At 52.0% G+C, this 18,868-nt stretch overlaps 1 protein-coding gene across 13 annotated transcripts in view; it reads right to left on the bottom strand.

The window, feature by feature from the left end:
- Positions 1-4,377: 4,377 nt before the first annotated feature.
- CEP250 (centrosomal protein 250) overlaps positions 4,378-18,868 on the bottom strand; it is a 61,595-nt gene continuing 47,104 nt past the window's right edge. For 9 of the 13 annotated variants that reach the window (XM_031655990.1, XM_031655986.1, XM_031655992.1 and 6 more), the window contains 9 exons: positions 18,427-18,548; positions 16,982-17,102; positions 15,092-15,213; positions 12,054-14,669; positions 8,806-8,916; positions 8,464-8,622; positions 7,299-7,400; positions 6,275-6,334; positions 4,378-4,991 (listed from right to left, as the gene is read on the bottom strand). In XM_031655990.1, coding sequence (XP_031511850.1) covers positions 4,728-4,991; positions 6,275-6,334; positions 7,299-7,400; positions 8,464-8,622; positions 8,806-8,916; positions 12,054-14,669; positions 15,092-15,213; positions 16,982-17,102; positions 18,427-18,548 — 3,677 coding nt within the window. In that variant the 3' untranslated portion in view covers positions 4,378-4,727. 13 annotated transcript variants of the gene reach the window in all.

The following is an 18,868-nucleotide window of genomic DNA, read 5'->3' as shown; positions in this document are numbered from 1 at the left end:
CAGGAGGTGCAGGGGCAATGTGTGGATTATTAATCTGGCACTGTGTAACAGCCTTCCCTGATTCCCTCACCTGAACAACTAGTAGTAATTAAGGAAGAATCACATTTGAATACGAATTCTCGTCCCCCTCCCTGGCTCTAAATAAATGGTCATGTGCTGGGAATAGGGGATACCCACTCTCTCAAATGACACATCACACAGCCTTGGCAGACTCATCTCTCCTCCTACCCCTGACCCATTCAATATTTTACCTCCAAGCCCGCCTAGCTGAGTCAAGGTTCAGGCCCCATAAGGGCATATATAGGGCCGGTAGCATTGGCAATGAAAGGCTAAGAGGTCAGAGTGTCCACCCTGTGACCAGGCTACTGATGTAATGAGTTGGGTGAGATCAACTGGCCAGGAGCACAGTCCAATTAAGTCTCACCTCTCATCCTCACCTCCAACAGGGTAGAAGGAGTAAAAGGGCCTCAGGACCCCATGTTTTTGCCTTTCCTCCTCCCTTACCTGCTTCTTAAGTGTGGTGAGCAGAGTTGAACTTGCACCCCTCCTCAGCTGTGCCCAGAATCATGTGGAGGGGTCTCTTAGTTTGGAGCACACTGGCAGCTCTTGCTTCTTCCTCCTCCCTGCCCCTGGCCCCTGGCCCCATTCCTCTGCTCTGCAGGGTAGTGGGGCAGAAGGCAGGAGGTGAGGTATTGCAGGCTGGACAGCTGAAGGTGTCATCTGCCCCAAGGCCAAACTAAAAAAACCAGGGATCTGTCCCATGGACTGAGATGAGGCCTGCAGGCAAAGCCTCAGGCCTGGAGGTCACCTCGCTGCTTTTGTGGCTGGGGTTTCCTACCCCATAGGTACTTCTAAAAGTTCTGCCACTGGCCCCAGAGCCGCGGAGGTCCTGTGGCTGCTCAATTCAGCCCTACATCTGCAAAGCCTGCCTTCACCAGAAGGGTGTCTGCCTGGTTTGACCCGCACTTCAGATGGGTCCTGAAACCCTGATGCGACTGGAGACCACGCCATCTCCAGAGGCCGGTGGATGCTCGGTCCTGGGCTCTGGGCTGCATCCTCTCCTTGATCCCTTCCTCTGCTGGGCCTCTAGCTGCAATGGCTCCAGCCTTTCCTTGGTACTGGAACCAGGGGTGAGTGATAAGCAGTCTGTGTTCTTCTCCATAGGCACCAATGCTAGGACACCTAACCCAATTCCGGCTGGTCAAGAAGCTACTCCAACCGATCCCCACATCATAGCTAGACCCCAAGCTCCGACTGTGCCAGTCCTGGGTCATGCATATTTGGAACATAGGATAACCATCACTGAGCACCACGCTGTGCTCAGGTAGGGGCAGGAGGGTGAGGGTGGGAAGCAGCACCACTCTGTGAGCCCCAGTGCCTTCCTATCTCTGTAGAATGAAACAGGGACTATTCTGGGCTTTGAGAATAATGTGGACAACAGAACTCCCCTGCATTTAAAGCACCCCAAATACTCATGGCCTGCATGAGAACACCCACATGCTGTGGGTGTCTAAGCCTCCAGACCTAGTGTGGACTGCAATGGTTTTATCCGGCGGTATGACAAGTGGGGGCCCCAGACCTGGCGCAGACAGCCTTTGGCACTTTGGTACCAACATTGATCTTGCCCTCCCTGTGCAGCCTGTAACTGTACACTCCCCACCCTCCTTATCCCAACATACACCACTAGCTTCTCCTTTAATGGGTACATTCATGCCAGGCAGTTTTTCTGCCTTCAGGGTGCTGGCAGTCCCATGTGGAAAGCAGAGGAGCAAAGGTCATTGGGTTGGGAGGTGATGGTCACTGCTCTAACACACAAAGCACGCGGGATTCTTGAGAGAACAGGGGCAGCACCCACCAGATCCCAGCACTCCCCGGGAACAAGAACATTGCCCAGTCTCTGACGACTCTTGTCCCCTTCTGCTTTCAGGCCTTTCCAGCCAGTACTAGCTTCTATCAAAGCAGACAAGAAGATTAGGAAGGGGGAAAGTTTTCTGCAAGAAGATAACCTCTGTGGCTGAGCTCTAACCTCTACTCCCTGCATGTTCTGGTGACCAATCACACCTTCCTCAAGTACATCCACAAGAACTGGCTGGACTACTAGGGACTCCTCCCATCTGCTGGATTCACCATTCTGGTTATGCCCTGCCACATGTGACAAGGTCAGGAAAGGAGGCTCTGGCCTCATGCCCTTAGGCGAAGTTGGGTCCCCCCTGGATAACACATATTCCTTCCTTCACTCTTCCCCACTTCAGGTCTCTTTGGGTCTGGAGCTGATGAAAACAGCAGTTGTCACCATTATTGGTGGAACACTCCACAGAGGCAATCCTGCTACTGGGCAAGGAAAGTGTACTTTAGAAAGCTGGAGCGGAAGATCGTCCATAAGCTCGAGTATGAGGGCAAGAGCACGGTCTACACTTGAACTGAAGGCCAACCCTGCTCTGAATATCTGGTGGGGGGAAGACCCTAGGCCGAGGTCTATAATGGAGCTGGGGGGCTCTTGAAGGCTGGATGGAAAAAGAGCAAATACAGATTAGTCTAGTCCTGAATAAAGACCCTGCTTGGCAGCCTCTAAGATGTCTTTCAGCTGCTGGAACCTCTCTGAGGCCCAGAAGGTATGTGGGGCATGAGGCCCTGGCTCGTGACCTACAGAAAATGATGCTGATAAGAAACTCGAAGGTAAAACACAGGGACCCTCTGTCAGCCCGAGCCTGAGAACCAGGGCTGGAGGACGTAACAAGTGAACAACCAAGAGAAGTCTTGTCTCTGACAACCCCTAGCATAGAAATGGCCTAAAGGGGCCGGGCGCAGTGGCTCACGCCTGTAATCTCAACACTTTGGGAGGCCGAGGTGGGTGGATCATCTGAGGTCGGGAGTTCAAGACCAGTCTGACCAACATGGAGAAACCCTGTCTCTACTAAATATACAAAATTAGCCGGGCATGGTGGCACATCTGTAATCCCAGCTACTCGGGAGGCTGAGGCAGGAGAATCGCTTGAACCCAGGAGGTGGAGGTTGCCACCAGTGAGCCGAGATTACATCAGTGCACTCCAGCCTGGGCAACAAGAGCAAAACTCTGTCTCAAAAAAAAAAAAAAAAAAAAAAAGAGAAAAGAAAGAAATGGCCTAAAGGCTAGGTAAGGATTTTGAGTTACAGGGAATCTGCCTGCAAGGAGGGACCAGGACAGCATTTCTGGGGTCCCAGATCCGTTTCTGGGGTTTCGGAAGCTTTCACTAAGCATCTGTTGCTGAGCTGCACGTGTGGGTTTCTGGAACAAAACTCTAGCCCCTGTGAACAGGCCCATTTCTACTCTGTGTGGTGCAACGAGACATAATGGGGCTGAGCCCCAAATTAGGAGGTCTGGGTGAGTGGGTGCTGTTCTTAACCCCCCAGGTTCTTAGCTAGGTCTCAGTTCCATCCCCAGGCTTAGTGAAGAGGAATTCCAGATTATGGTGGGAGTGCCAGAGGAAATGGCCTGCTTCTTTAAAAACTGTTCTGGTTGGGCATGGTGGCTCATACCTATAATCTCAGCACTTTGAGAGGTTGAGGTGGGAGGATCACTTCAGCCCAGGAGTTTCAGGCTGCAGTAAGATGTGATTGTGCCACTGCACTCCAGCTTGGAAGACAGGACAAAAACCTGTCTCTTAAAAAAATAAAACAATTTTGAGGCTTTGAGCAGGTTGCCAGCAATAGGTCTTAAGCCTGTGAGCTGGGTTCTGTCCAGCCTCTACTAGGACCAGCCCATGGTGAGAAGTTCTGCCATAGTCCATCCTTCTGATTGGCTTGACACATGGCTAGACTACAGGGGGCCAGATCAGTTCCAGCTGATATGCCCAGGAAGGGACATCTCAAGGACATTCACCCAGAGTAGAAGAGGAATGAGGCCATGAGGAGGTTCTGAACTCAGAGACTCTGACTTTAGCTAAAGGTCAACGCTGTGTTTTTGAGGCCCCAGAACTTATTTTAACCCTCCATAATCTCCCCCATCAACCCACCCAAGCTGAGCCCCAACCCCCTGCCACAGTCAGACCAGTCTTCTCACTGTGTGCTTGGCAACACCTCCGACTCCACTCCATCCTTCAAGGGCCAGTTCCTGCCTCCCTTCCTCAGCCCCTGGAATTTCTACAGTTCTTCTAGTCAGTACACAGAATTGCCTCTGACTCATAAATGAGTGTTAGCCTGTTCTCATCAACTGGACTGTAGGCTCTCTGTGGACAGGGGCTTTGTCTTGTATGTTTTCTGTAACCCTTCCCTATCACAGTGCATGGTGTACAATAAATGCATGCTACCTCGACAGGAATCTTTGGCAAGTTCTTCCCTGATAAACTCCCTTGATGTGGTGCTGCTGCCCAGCTGCACAAGTGGAGACAGCAGCAGAAAACTAATGCAAAGATCCCAGGGTTTATTGTTGAAGGGGAAGTTGAAGGAGGTGGTGAAGTGCTAGGAAAATAAATTCTAGACGAGAGGCAGTGGATGTCCCTCAGCCAGGGCAAGGCACTCCTCTGGGTGATTCCATTAGGGAGCAAGCAAATACAATCTGCCTCATTCCCAGGTGAGTTGGGGCCCTCCCAAGTGTTGCAGATTTACTTCCTCTTCCTGGGAACACCCGCTGACCTGGGGCGCCTGGGTGCCTAACAGAGTCAGGCTTTTCCTTTGGCAAGCCTGTAGGTGTGCAGAGGGGCCGTGACCCACGGTACAGTCTTCTGTCTGTGTGCTCCTGGCTGCGGCTGCTACCTGGAAGTGGCTTGGGTAGTGCTGGGGCTGGGGTGTAGCAGGACTGGCCCTGGGGATGTCAGACTTTGAGTCAGGGACTCATCCAGCCTGCGGGTCTCTGCCTCCAGGACAGTGGCCTCAGGGGCCTGGGCCACAGCGAGAAGTGAGTGTGAGAGGCTGTGGTGCAGGCCTGCTAGCTCACGGCTGGTCTGTACTGAGCGGGCGATGTAGTCCTGCTTCTGCTTCCGCTCCAAAGTCAGCTGAGCTCGCAGCAGGGCCACCTGGTGGACAGGATAAAAAAGAGGGAGAGCAGTTGAGGGCCCTGAAGTCCCAGCTCTTCCTGCTCTGTGTTCCTGTGACGCTCGTTGGCTGAGCATCTGAATCAACTCTACCACATACACGAATCTCAGAAACAGGCTTTAGAGAGTTTAGGGGAAGGGCCCTTAGGAATTCTAGAATCCAGTGATTCTCAATCCTGGCTGCACATGTGACTCAAATAGGGAGCTTGAAAACAACAAAGCTATTCATCAACTTCACTGAAAGATAATTTACATGTGAAAAATGCCCAGATTTAAAATGTACATTTTGATGAGGCTGATAACAATATATACTCATGTATAACCACTATCTGACTTTTTTTTTTTGAGATGGAGTCTCCTTCTGTTGCCCAGGCTAGAGTGCAGTGATGCAGTCTTGGCTTACTGCAACCTCCACCCTGCTGGGTTCAAGTGATTCTTGTGTGTCAGCCTCCTGAGTAGCTAGGATTACAGGTGCACACCACCAGGCCCAGCTAATTTTTGTATTTTTAGTACAGACAGCATTTCGCCATGTTGGCCAGGCTGGTTTCAAACTCCTGACCTCAGGTGATCTGCCCGTCTTGGCCTCCGAAAGTGCTGGGATTTCAGGTGTGAGCTACCGCACCTGCCTTTGACTTTTTGATAAAATAGAAAAAGAGTCTGAGTTTAATAGAATTCAGAGTAATAGCTTAGGTCTAGCTACAGAGTCAGGCCCTGGCAGTAGTGACTACTAATTTCTGAAACAGGCTCAGAAATAAAAAGGTAACACTTATGATTCCTGGGCCTTGAAAGGGAGAGCGGACTTTCAGGTGAGGCCTAAGAGGCAGGAAGGCTCTTCAAGTCGCTTCTCTGCGAGTTGGGGCTCGAGCTGAGCTGTGTGGCCTGGAGCCTGTGTTGGTGTCTGGCTCCTCTGCCTGGGGCACTGGCAATAGTCCTGGCTGCGAGGGCACCTCTGAGGGCAGGGAGGCCAGGATGACTCCGCTTGCTCCCACCTGTCCTCCTAGAATCTTCTGCCTGTTCCTCAGCCCTCTTCCTTAGATACACAGATCCTTTCTAAGTATGGATCTGGAAGTCGGGGGCCAGAATCATGCTTTTTTCCCCACTCCCACCCTAGGCGTATGAGAGATGGGGTTGGGACTGGGACTATTCTTGCCTCCTGTGGAGACTGAAGTTCTCTGAAGGCAGGAACTTCCCCTCTCCCTGCTGGAGGAGCACAAAGGGCCTGAGTGCAAGGGAGGGAATATGGGCTTAGAAAATCCAGAACATACCTCTTTCTGCAGTGCAGCCACATACTTGGCATCTGAGTTCTTCTGTCCTCCTCTCCCATCCTAAGGAAGACAAATGGCACTCTTGTTGGAATAGGCCTTCCCACTCTGGGGTTTCTGCAAGTTTCCTTGCAGAACCTCATCACAAACTTAGGGGCCTGGGCAAGGGCTATGGGCCAGAAGCATCTGAACTCAGACTGGACCTCTGTGGGGCAGCAGGCCCTGGGGCAAGGAGAGGCCCCACACCAGCAAAATGGGCAACACCATGGAGACCTGATGCAAAACATCCAAAAGGCCTGGATGGCATTTGCTTCTCTGAGGCATGTTTTAATTTAACAGAAGTACACCATGTATCTGCTTTGTGCTAGCCCTGGGCTGTGAGCTAAGGATATAGAGAGGAAGACATGGTGCCTGCCCTTGAGAACTTTCATTAAAGGACAAGGGATGGAGAGCTAGTGCTCAGTCACCATAAACAGTGCCTCCCTGCCAGGCTGCAAGCCTATGTCTGTTGGCAGGGATACCTCACCTAAACGAGTGCAGGCTTGGGGAGTCTTCCCCAAGCCTCTTACCCAAAAAAGGGACACTGGCTCCAGGAAAGACCATGGACCCTAAGCCTGTAAACTCAACACTGTAGAAAAGTCTAAGAGATCAAGCTGTGATCAAGCTCCTAGGCTCCTCAGGAGCTGGCAAGTACCACACAACCCCCATACACCAGGGATCCTGAGTAGAGCCCCATGAGCCCCACTCCTGGACCAGCCTATGGCACTGGTCTGGGAGTGCACAAATCTGAGTCCCTCAGAAGGCAGGGCCACTAGCCCTGATGCCACCCCAACCCCCACCCCAACGTTGGGCCTCCTTCTCAGGGCAGGGATGGACTGAGCTGTGCCGAGCAGGGCAGAACGCAGTCAGGAGGGGCCCTCTGGATTAGCTGAAGTGCTGTTGGCCTGGGATATGCAATGAGGAGGGCTGAGTTTCTGGTGGCTGGGGTTGGGCTCTCTAAGGCTGCAGTTGAGGAAAACGGGTAAACCTGCTGTGTGGGTGAAGAAGCCACGGCCTTGCTGATCTCCAGGGACCCTGCCTGGGCTGCACGCATGGCCTCCCTCTTCAGCTTTCTCCGTTCTCGCTCCACCTGCCAAGGTGCAAATAAGAAATCAGGGCTTGGCTTGGCTCTGTGGCTGGAGCAGAGCTGCCTTTCTCCAGAAGTGGCCAGTGCCTGTGCAGGTGTACGAGGGGACAGTAACCATGGGAAGAGAATTCCTGGCTGAGGAAAGCACAGCTAGGGCAGGCCTCAGAAGTGCTCCTGAAGCAGAAGAGGCAGGGCTAGCCTCTCAGGCCTCTGGAGCAAAGACCAGCAAACTTCTCCTGCAGTAAGTACTGTAGGCTTTGTGGGGCATAGCAGGGAAGCAGCCATGGACAATACGTGGCTGTATTTCTTTTTTTTTTTTTTTTTTTTTGAGACGGAGTCTCGCTCTGTCGCCCAGGCTGGAGTGCAGTGGCCGGATCTCAGCTCACTGCAAGCTCCGCCTCCCGGGTTCACGCCATTCTCCGGCCTCAGCCTCCCGAGTAGCTGGGACTACAGGCGCCCGCCACCTCGCCCGGCTAGTTTTTTGTATTTCTTAATAGAGACGGGGTTTCACCGTGTTAGCCAGGATGGTCTCGATCTCCTGACCTCGTGATCCGCCCGTCTCGGCCTCCCAAAGTGCTGGGATTACAGGCTTGAGCCACCGCGCCCGGCCGGCTGTATTTCAATAAACTTAATTTTTAAGGCTGGGCGTGGTGGCTCACGCCTGTAATCCCAGCACTTTGGAAAGCTAAGGCAGGTGGATCACGAGGTCAGGAGTTCAAGACCAGCCTGGCCAACATGGTGAAGTCCTGTCTCTACTAAAAAGACAAAAATTTGCCAGGCATCGTGGTGTGTGCCTGTAATCCCAGCTACTCAGGAGGCTGAGGCAGGAGGATTGCTTGAACCCGGGAGGTGGAGGCTGCAGTGAGTGGAGATCGCACCATTCCACTCCAGCTGTAGGAGACAGAGCAAGACTCCATCTTGGGGGAAAAAAAGCAAACTTAATTTTCAGAAACAGGCAGCAGGCTGAATTTTGCCCAAACTCTTGGGCTGTAGTTTACTGAGTCTATGCTCTGGGGGCCACACAAGAAGTGGAGATGCATGCCCACTGGACCAGAAGAGGGGTCACCTGCTCTAAGGTGCTCCGCAGCTGGACATTGTGGCGCTGCAGCCTGCTCCTGTCAATCTCCAGCCGGGCTACCGCTTGCTGCAGGTGTTCAAGCCTTTGTCTCCATGACTGCTTCTCCTCCATTCCAGCAGGACTAGGCTCAGCCTCTACTCCTGAGACCTGTGGGAAAGACCTGTGATTCTCACCTGGGCAGCCCCTAAGACAGGTAGGGAACAGACAGAGGACACACAGACCAATCTGGCAGGTCTAAGATTCAGGAACCCAGTTCCCAAGGGAAGGGGACAAACCCCTGGACAGGAGCTCCCTGCTGGGCCATCTATTCCCCCAGAGCCCCCAGCTCACCTCTCCCAGATGCATGCCCTGCTCCCCTCTGGACCCCTGTTCTGCTGTGCTGGTCGCACCTGGGCTGTGTAGCCGCTCCTCCAGAGCCCGTCTGGTGAGCTCCAGTTCATCCTAGGGTACCGAGGTATGGAGCAAAATTATATCCAACCTCATATCCGGACCAACCCACCCTCCACAGAAACAGCAGTTCAATGTTCTCCTCAGGCTTTTGTCTTATTTTTCCTAGAGGCTCTGAGTCATTCTAGTACAGAACCTTCATTTTACAGATGGGTAAAACAAAGGAGCAGAGGGGCCTCTACTCAAGGATATGCAGTGAGCTAGCAAGGAAGCTAGGACCAGAGTCCCCAGCTCACTTCACATTTCCTAGAAGGCTGAGCAATGACTCAGGGCACTGATGTGCTGTGGGAAGAGCACAGACTCTGGAGTCACACAGGGCTGGGTGCCATGTCACCACTCAGTGGCTCTATGACACTGGTCAAAGCACAAGCTCTCCCCAAACCCCAATTTCCTCGTGTATAAAATGACTATGTGCACATGGATCAAGCCCTTGAGTTAAGTCCCTTTGGGTAAGTGGGGAAGCCTCATGCTAGATACTTTCTAGGCGCCCTGTGGTTCATAAATGATAATGGTCAAGAAGAGATGAACAAGAGAAAACAAGTGTATGCACGTGGATGTGGATTGCCTGGGAGAGAGGAAGAGCTTGGTGATAGAAAGTCTGGGCTCTAGAGGCAGATGACTCAGATCTCATTCCAGTCCTGCCATTTATGAGTTTGTTTTTTTTGAGACAGAGTCTCACTCTGTCGCCCAGGCTGGCGTACAGTGGCGTGATCTCAGCTCACTGCAACCTCCTCCTCCCAGGTTCAAGCGATTCTCCTGCCTCAGCCTCCTGAGCAGCTGGGATTACAGGCACGCACCATACACCCAGCTAATTTTTGTATTTTTAGTAGAGACAGGGTTTTGCCATGTTGCCCAGGCTAGTCTCAAACTCTTGGGCTCAAGTTATCCATCTGCCTCAGCCTCCCAGAGTGTTGGGATTACAGGCGTGAGCCACTGTGCCCGGCCATGACTTTGGACCAGTCCAAAGAAGACTTAACCTCTCTGAAATGCCATTCCTCAACTATAAAACGAGGACAGCAAGAGTTCCTATTTTTCAGGGTAGTTGTGGAAGAAACTGAGAGTAATAGTGCCTGGCATGTAAAACGCTTAAAAAAAATGGTCCCATGACAATGGAGGGCTGCATCTGACAGGCGTCCCTGTCTGTTTGGAGGGGGCAGTGGGTGAAGTGACTCTGACCCGAGTTATGTTGCTGAGTGAATACTGCTCAGTAACCCAAGAGTATGGGTGGGAAGTGCCCTCCTGCCCAATTACATACCTTACTTTTGCTGTGCCTGTAAGAATGGGCCTGAACATAGGAAAGGAGTTCCACTTAGTGCTTTCTTCCTAAGCAATTCATACATATCATCCCATGTCATACCACCAATGCCTATTTTACCAATGAGAAATCAAAGATCAGAGTGAAGGCATTCACCCAGGGTCACACAGCTGATAAGCCGCACTACTGTATTTCAAACCCTGGAACTGGACTCCAAAGTTCACAGATGGACCTCCTTCTCCTCATATTGCCCTTTGCCAAGAGCAGAGCTTTGTGAGTTTCCAGAAAGAACTCTCTAGGGGACTGTGTGTCTGGGGTTCTCTGGGGCTCAGTCAAGGGACCAGGATGTAGAGTCTATTTCCCTGGAAAACTGGACTGGGCGTCTCTTAGCACAGGAGATGATGCCTCTCTCTGTCGAGCCAACCTGGCTTTCCTTTTTGCCTGTTCTCTACAGGTCTTGTCCTCAGTACAGGGGGTACAAAGGTGACTAAGACACGGTGCTTGACCTTGAGGTTAAATATTACACCCTGAAGTCCTCTCCTAAGCCCACTTCCTCTCACTCAACATTCTACCTACATGAAACCCATTTGTTCTAACTGAAGCCAAAGTGTCTCTGGCTTCAACTCCATCCTTCAACTTCAGATCATTTTACTAAGCTGCCCACAGGCTTCTCCCTCCATTTCCAAACTGACCGCATCATTCCACTCCTCTTTCTCACATCTGCTTCTCTTCATCTTGGTGAACAGGGACCTGAGTGTGATCTTTGACTTCTTTCTGCCCTCTCTTTATTCCTCCCACCTCTTAGCCAATCAAGTCCTACCTCTCAGACCCACCCCCATGTCTCCATTCACACTTTCCATCTTAGGGCACGAGCTCTCCTCTGGACTTCCCAGTACAGCCTCCCAGTGGGTCTCCCCAGACCTGCTGTTGCTCCATACGGCAGCCTGAGCAATCTTTCTGAGCTGTATGTCTGATCACATCACTCCCCTGCCGCAAACACTTCATCTGCTTCCCACCACCCAGGTCCTCAGCATGACTTGCAAGCCCTGACAGGTGTGGCCCCTGCTGTCTTCCGGTCTCTTACCAAATCCTCCCTGTCCCATGCAACCTGAACCATCTACACAGATACATTTATTCTTGCCCTCTTTTCCTCTTCCCCCGAATGCTCCTCCCCAACCTGTGCTTGGCTAGTTCCTTACTGGTCCCTTCAGGTCTATTTTTTTTTTTTTTTTTGAGAAGGAATCTCGCTTCTTTGCCCAGGCTGGAGTGCAATGACACGATCTCAGCTCACTGCAACCTCCACCTCCTGAGTTCAAGCAATTCTCCTGCCTCAGCCTCCCAAGTAGCTGGGATTACAGGCACGTGCCAGCACGCCTGGCTAATTTTTGTATTTTCAGTAGAGACAGGGTTTCACCATGTTGGCCAGACTGGTCTCGGACTCCTGACCTCAAGTGATCTGCCCATCTTGGCCTCCCAAAGTGCTGGGATTACAGGCGTGAGCCACCGTGCCTGGCCCAGGTCTAATCTTAAACACAATTATTACCAGAATGGCTTTCAGGACCCACTCCCAGGAAAGGGTGGGTATCCCTCCAGCATGCCTGGGGCATACTAAACTTCTGTGGGGCACCAACCACACTGCATTATCACTGTTTACCCGCTGGACTGCGAACTCTGTGAGGGCAGACTGTGGGGTCTTATCCTCTTTGTATCTTCCCTGACTAGCACAGTAGCCTGAATCCTACCGACGTTGAGGTGCTCATGATCTCAGATTTCTCATACCCCTGGGGTGCCACAGGGCCCAGGGTGGTGGGCAGTCCCTGAGCTCAGCCAGGCAGGGGTGTGTCCCCTGGCCCTTACTCCCCGTAGAGTGACTCACCTGCAGCCTTTGCTGTTCTGAGTCCCGCTCCAGGACAGAGGCTTGTAGGAACATGGCTACCTCCTGCAGACTGCTGACACTGGCCTTGGTCTGCGCTAGGGACAGTGCCAAGTCCTGGGCCTTCTCCCTCCACTCAATCTCCCTGGCTTCTGTCTGTCTCAGGGCTGCCTGTAGCCGCTCCAGCTCCCGCTGCAGCCTGGGTTCTAAAGAATCAAATTTTGGAGATTGTTCCTCCACTGGGGAGGCTCTGTGGCTGTGGGGTAAGGCTTCCGGGTTGTTTCTTTGCTGGGTCTCCCTCAGCTCCAGGATCTCCTGTTCCTTTTGGGCTAGAGTCAGCTGTAGCTCCCTTAGACTCTGACGAAGGCCACTTATCTCCTCCTCTTCTCTCTCCTGCCCTAGATTCTGCTTCTCTTGGATCATATTCTCTTGGACCCTCTGGGCCAGAGACTTCTCTAGCAGCTGCCCCTGTTCCTGCTGATGTCTCAGCTCTTCATCCCTCTGGGCAAGTGCCTGCTGCAGCTGCTGCACATCCTCCTGGTATCGGAGATCCTGGTCCTGGATCTCACCTTCTCGCGTCCTCAGGGCCTCTTCCAGCTGCTGAGTGTGTGCCTGGCAGGCATCCAGGGCGGCTTGCAGGGTGGCAGTGCTGGCCTCTAGACTGCGGCTCAATTCTGCCTGCTCAAGCAGATGCTGCTCTTTCCTCTGCAGGGCAGCATGAGCCTTGCCAAGGGCCTCCTGCAGAGCCTCAACCCGGGCCAGGGCAGCCTCCTCCTGATGCCGGGAGGACTGACTTTCTGCCCGCAGAGCTTCCAGCTCCTGGTCCCGTTCCTTGAGCACCGCCTGGACCTGTAGCCAGCTGTCCTGCAGGGCCCTGGTCTCCACCTCGTGCTCCTGTGCCTGCTCAGCACACTGCTGCTGGAGGGCCAACAGAGCTTTCTCCTGCTCCTGAGACTCAGCCCTGAGGTCTCCCAGCACCTCCTCCAGGGCCTGGACCCGCCGTCCCTCCACTGCCAGCTCTTCCTCGAGCCTTCGTGCCTGTTCCTTGTGGTCCTGAAGCTCTCCCTGACGCTCCTTCAGTGTCATATGGGCTTGCTCCAGAGCTCCCTGGAGGGCGTTTGCCTTTTCCTTCACACTCTCCTCCTGTCCCTGGGCCTGCTGCTGTTCTTGCTGCAGAGCCTCCAGTTCCTGGTCCCTCTGGGCTAGGGCTCTCTGGGCCTCATCCAGTTGATTCTGAAGTGACTGCTCCTTCAGCTCCCCTTGTTCCCTGGCTTCTTGCAATTGCTGCTGCAGGACCACTATCTCCTGCTCTCGCTGGGACAGGAGGAGGCTGGTCTCACCTACCTTCCTGTGCAGGCCCTGGAGCTGCTGCTCCAGCTGGTCCTTGAGCTCCTGGAGTTCATGGATATGCTCCTGCTGACATTCCACCTCCTTCTCCTTATCACGCAGGATCAGCTTCATGTGCTCTAGGCTCCCGCGTTGTGCTTTACTCGGGCCCTTCCCTTCCTCTGCCCGTTCCTGCATCAGCTGCCTCTGAGTGGCCAGCTCCCGGCCTCGCTCTCTCAAGGACAGCTTGATCTGTTCCAGGTCCTCCTCCAGGATCTTGGTCTGCCGGGTCCTCTGATCCTCGAGAACCTGAATCCTCTCCTTCTGCAGCATCAGCTCCTGGTCTCTTCTCTCGAGATCCTGAGTCAGATGCTCTTTCTGCCTCTGCAGCTCCTCGATCTGTTCTCGCTGAGACTTCACCTCCTGGTCCCTCTCCTGCAGCTCTCTTGCCAGAAGGGTGCTGTGGCTCTCCAGGTCATGGATCTGGCTGCTTTGTGCCTGCAGCTCTTGGCTCCTTTCTTCTAGGTCCAGCGTAAGGTGGGTCAAAGCCACTCTCTGGGTTTCCCTCTGGCCCTCCAGCTCCTTGATCAGTTTTTGCTGGCATTCCATCTTGTGATGGTTTTCCTCCAGTTCCAGGGCCAGGCATTCCAGAGTAACCAACTGCTTTTTCAGATCCTGAACCTGTCCTCTCTGGGACTCAATCATTTGATCTTTCTTCTCAAGTTCTAGAAGCTGATGCTCCAAGACACTCCTCTGAGTCTCCCGATCCTTCTCGAGCTCTCTGATCTGCTCCCTCTGCACAGTTAGCTTCTGCTCTCGCTCCTGGACGGCCATAGGCAGATGCTCTAAAACAGACCTACACTTCTCTAGCTCCTGAATCTGTTCTTGCTGCAGATCTACCTCTTGGTTCCTCTTCTTCAGGTCTAGAGACAGCAATTCCAAAGCAGCCTTCTGCATTTCCCGTTGCTTCTCCAGTTCCTGGATTTGTCCCTGCAGAGTCTCCACCTCCCCTTCTCTTTCAGCTAGGGTCTGGGTCAGGAGGGCCAAATTCTCTTGCAGAGCCTTTCCTTGGGCCACCTTCAGCTCGCCCTGCTCTTGCAGAGCCTGGGCTCTCTCACGCTCACTCTCCACCTCCTCATTTTTCAGCTTCAGTGCTGAGCGAGCCGTTCTCAGGTCTTCTTCCAGGACGCCAGCAGCACTTGCCTGAGCCCTGGCTTCTGCGACAGCTGCTTGCAGGTGTTCCACCTGGGCTGTCAGGTTCTCCTTGGCTGCCTGAAGTAACTCTCGCTCACCCTGGAAGACAAGATGAAAAGCCACTTTAAACTACACTTCCCTGCTACTGTCACCCCAACGCTGGCCCTTTTCTTTCTTATTTTGTGGCACTAGCAGTGACAAGGACTTGGGCAAAAAAGTGGTAGTATATTCCAGTTAATCTGATACTGTAAAAGAGCATCCCTACTACCTCCCAGGACTCTGCTATGCCCAGGGCAGACTCTGGTCCTTCAGGACAAGGGGCAAAAATATCAACCTCAAATTCAGAAAAAGCAACTGAAGGAGGATTAACTGGAACCTTAATAATGGCCCCCAGGGACATGGAGACAGCCAGAGGAACTGATAGACTTGCTGAAGGAAGTGGGACACATGACCACAGGCCAAGGTGGGCCCAAGGGACTACTCCTGAGGCAAACCCCTCCCTGAAACCAGTAACACTTTACCTGGGCTTCCATTCGCTGTAGCTCTGCTCTCCGCAGGCGACTCTGTAAGGATGCCATAGTTTCATGTAGTTCCATCAGCTCAGATTCTAGGGAGTTCTGCTTTCCTTCCCACTTGGATTTCTCTTTGAGAAGAGGAGAGGAGACGTAGTGGAGTAAGACCCATGTTTGGGGTGGGGGAAAAGAGGGATATAGATGCAGATGGAGGATGGGGAACAGATTCAAAGGGGAGGAAGGCCAAGGAGAGAATTCTATCCAGTGTCCTAGAGACATCAACCATCTGCCAGCTGCTTCTATTTGCCTGGCAGTACTCCCTGCTGCTGCCAGCCCCAGCATTGCCTGGTAATCATCCCAATACGTCCTCATCCTCATCACAGAGAGCCTTGGCCCTCAATTCCAGACAGGGTTGAGCCAGATGACACTGGAGGTCCCTTCTAGCCCCCAATCCTACAATTGTGCAGGAGCTCCTAGAGACCTGGGTGGCTCTGCTGGCTGCCCACCATTTCTGCAGCAGGCGTTGGAATCTCACTATTTTTGTGGCTCTCAGGGAACCCTCAAACGGTCTCAAAAAAGGCCAAGACCCAAGTTGTCCTCTTCTCTTTTTTTCTTTTTTTGAGATGGAGTCTTGCTCTGTCACCCAGGCTGGAATGCAGTGGCACAATCTCGGCTCACTGCAACCTCCACCTCCCGGGTTCAAGTGATTCTCCTGCCTCAGCCTCCCACCACCATGCCTGGCTAACTCTTCTCTTTTACAATAGAAACTTGAGCTTCAAGACCCTTCCTCTACTGTCCTTTGTAAGGAGTCATGACATTTTCCAGTCCTTGGCTGGCACATGGCTATGTCCTCCCCGGATCCCCTCTCCTTGCTTTCTCCCAAATAAGCTCATAATCCCTCAGTGACCAAAGGCTAACTTGGAGGACATAGTTGAAGACGATAAAAATAAGTAACATGGATGACAAAAGATGCAGAGTTTTATAATGTTCTTATAGTCCTGGCCCTGAGTCTCCAATTTTTTTTTTTTTTTTTAAATCTACAGAGACAGGGCCAAGCATGGTGGCTCACGCCTGTAACCCCAGCACTTTGGGAGGCCGAGGTGGGCGGATCATGAGGTCAGGAGTTCAAGACCAGCCTGACCAACATGATGAAACCTTGTCTCTACTAAAAATACATAAATTAGCCAGGCGTGGTGGCAGATGTCTGTAATCCCAGCTATTTGGGAGGCTGAGGCAGGAGAATTGCTTGAACCTGGGAGGCGGAGGTTGCAGTGAGCTGAGATCACACCACTGCACTCCAGCCTGGGTGACAGAGCGAGACTCCATCTCAAAAAAAAAAAAAAAAAAAAAAAATCTAGAGACAGAAAATGGAAGCCCAGCCATTTCCTTCTTTCAGTTCACCAAATCTGTTCCTCCTAATCTCTTCTTCCAGGATGGGCCTCAAAGGGCAAGTAGAAGAAAAAATAGTTCAAGGGGGTCAGCACTCCTTTGGAAGTGCCTCTAGATATCATCTCACAGTTCTGGGTAAATAATGGAGTGCAGCTGGGCGCGGTGGCTCACACCTGTAATCCCAGCACCTTGGGAGATTGAGGCAGGCGGATCACTTGAGGCCAGGAGTTCAAGACCAGCCTGGTCAACATGGTGAAACCCCGTCTTTACTAAAAATACAAAAAAATTAGCCAGGCTTGGTGGCGCGTGCCTGTAATCCTAGCTACTTGGAAGGCAGAGGTAGAAGTGACATTGCACTCTAGCCTGGGTGACAGAGTGAGATGCCATCTCAAAAATAAAATAAAATAAAAATAAACAGAGTAGCTGCTAGGCCTGTGCCTGCCACTTCTGGGCTCCCCACCTGTCCCTTCTCCTCCCTCTAAATCTCCCTGCCTGTCTTGAGCTTCTCACCTTCCTGATTCTGGGAGAGCTGTCTCTGCAGATCCTGCAACTCTGTGTGGACCTGGCTCTTCTCAGCCTCAGTATCAGTTAGGCGCTCTTCCAGTTTCTGGACCTGATCCCTCAGAACATCCTGGGAAAGGAAGGGCATGACTAAACATGAGTTCCTCATCTTCCACAAAGCAATGCAGGGCTCAAGCTCTCTCCTCATTCTCAGCCTCTGTGGTGGGCTGCCATTGTGGACCTACTCCCAGATTGCTGGGTTACTTCCTCTGAACACATGTGCATTTAGCTCCCTGAAGTGATGACAGGCTCTATTCCACTTGGATGGAGTGAGAATGCCCTTCTGACCTGTCTATCTCTTTTGAAACAGAGCTCCTGCTCAAAGTTAGCCCAGGGGTCACCCCTTCCCTCTCAACACTCCTACTTCAAAGCTTAGCCCAAAGGTCATCTTTTCTTTCCTTCTGACCCTTCCCAAATCAGGATGAATTGCCCCTTCCTCCTAGTTCCAACAGTACATCACTTGCATCTGTTACTGATCCAATTAATTCTCTCAGTTCTACTTTCCAGTAGAATGCAGTTTGGTTCCTCCACCATGTCACAAGCCTTCTTTAGGCAGAGATCAGGTCTTTCTCCCTTCTGTATCCCCAGCTCAGAGTGGCTGACATATGGATGGCGCACTCAATTTGTATTGATTGATAGGTTCACTGTGAGGTGGAATTTATGAGATCTTTCAGACCTAGGCCTTGAACGTGCCCATAAATGCCAACCTCAAATCTCAGTGGTCATCAATTTCTAGGGTTTCTCTTGGAAGTCTAGGTACCAAGAATACATTCACAGCTGAGTGGAAAACGATGCAAAACAATACCACACATCTGCCCAGGTTTTTTTTTTTTTTTTCTAAGATGGAGTTTCACTTTTATTACCCAGCCTGGAGTGCACTGGCACAATCTTGGCTCACTGCAACCTCCACCTCCCGGGTTCAAGTGATTCTCCTCCTCAGCCTCCAAAGTAGCTGGGATTACAGGCGCCCATCACCACCCCTGGCTAATTTTTGTATTTTTAGTAGAGATGGGGTTTCACCATGTTGGCCAGGCTGATTTCGAACTCCTGACCTCAGGTGATCCACATGTCTCAGCCTCCCAAAGCACGGGATTGCAGGCGTGAGCCACCGTGCCTGGCCTACCCAGGGTTTTTTGGTTTACAGGGCTCATTCAAGATCCTCACTCATCTAATCCTCAAAATCCTGAGGAGGCACTATCTGCCCTACTCTGCAAGGGAAAACAAGGCCCAGGAACTCCAAATGCTTCATTTGTAGTTGCCAGGGGGTAAGTGATAGAGGTGAAACTCATCCCAACTTGATCTCAGGAATAAAACAGGTCAAACTGCTTCATACATCTTTGCCTCATGCTTTTCGAGGGATGTAGAGTTCAGGAAAGGGGAGCAGAGAAACATACCCGGGTCTGTTGAGTCTTCCACAGGTCTTGATGAAGCTTGTGGAGGGCAGATGCTACTGCCTCAGCGGAGAGAGCAGTCAGCAGGGGCCCTCCCTTAAAGAGGCTCCTAGCTCCATTCTGGTCTGAAAAAAAGAGGAAAACCTCCTCACCTAGCTGCCACTATGCAAAGAAACAGCCAGACCTCCCCAAACACAGCCCTGGCCTTCCCATTGGTCCCTCCTCTCCGCAAAGAACCCCTTCTCAGCAGTTTGCTCATCACATATTTTCTCCATAAGTATGGGCCAGGCACTATGATGGGTGCTAGATAACGCCAGCTATCGCTTATTACACACTTAATAAGTGCCAGGAACCGTGTAAGCGATTCACATCTGCAACCTCATAACTCCTTGATGAAATTATAAGGTAAGTACTTTTAACATCCTCATTTTGTAGTTGAGGAAAA

The sequence above is a fragment of the Papio anubis genome, chromosome 16, assembly GCF_008728515.1.
Source record: "Papio anubis isolate 15944 chromosome 16, Panubis1.0, whole genome shotgun sequence".
NCBI classification, from domain to species: Eukaryota; Metazoa; Chordata; class Mammalia; order Primates; family Cercopithecidae; genus Papio; species Papio anubis.
The sequence above is the reverse complement of the archived record's forward strand: the minus strand, read 5'-3'. Positions and strand labels throughout refer to the sequence as shown.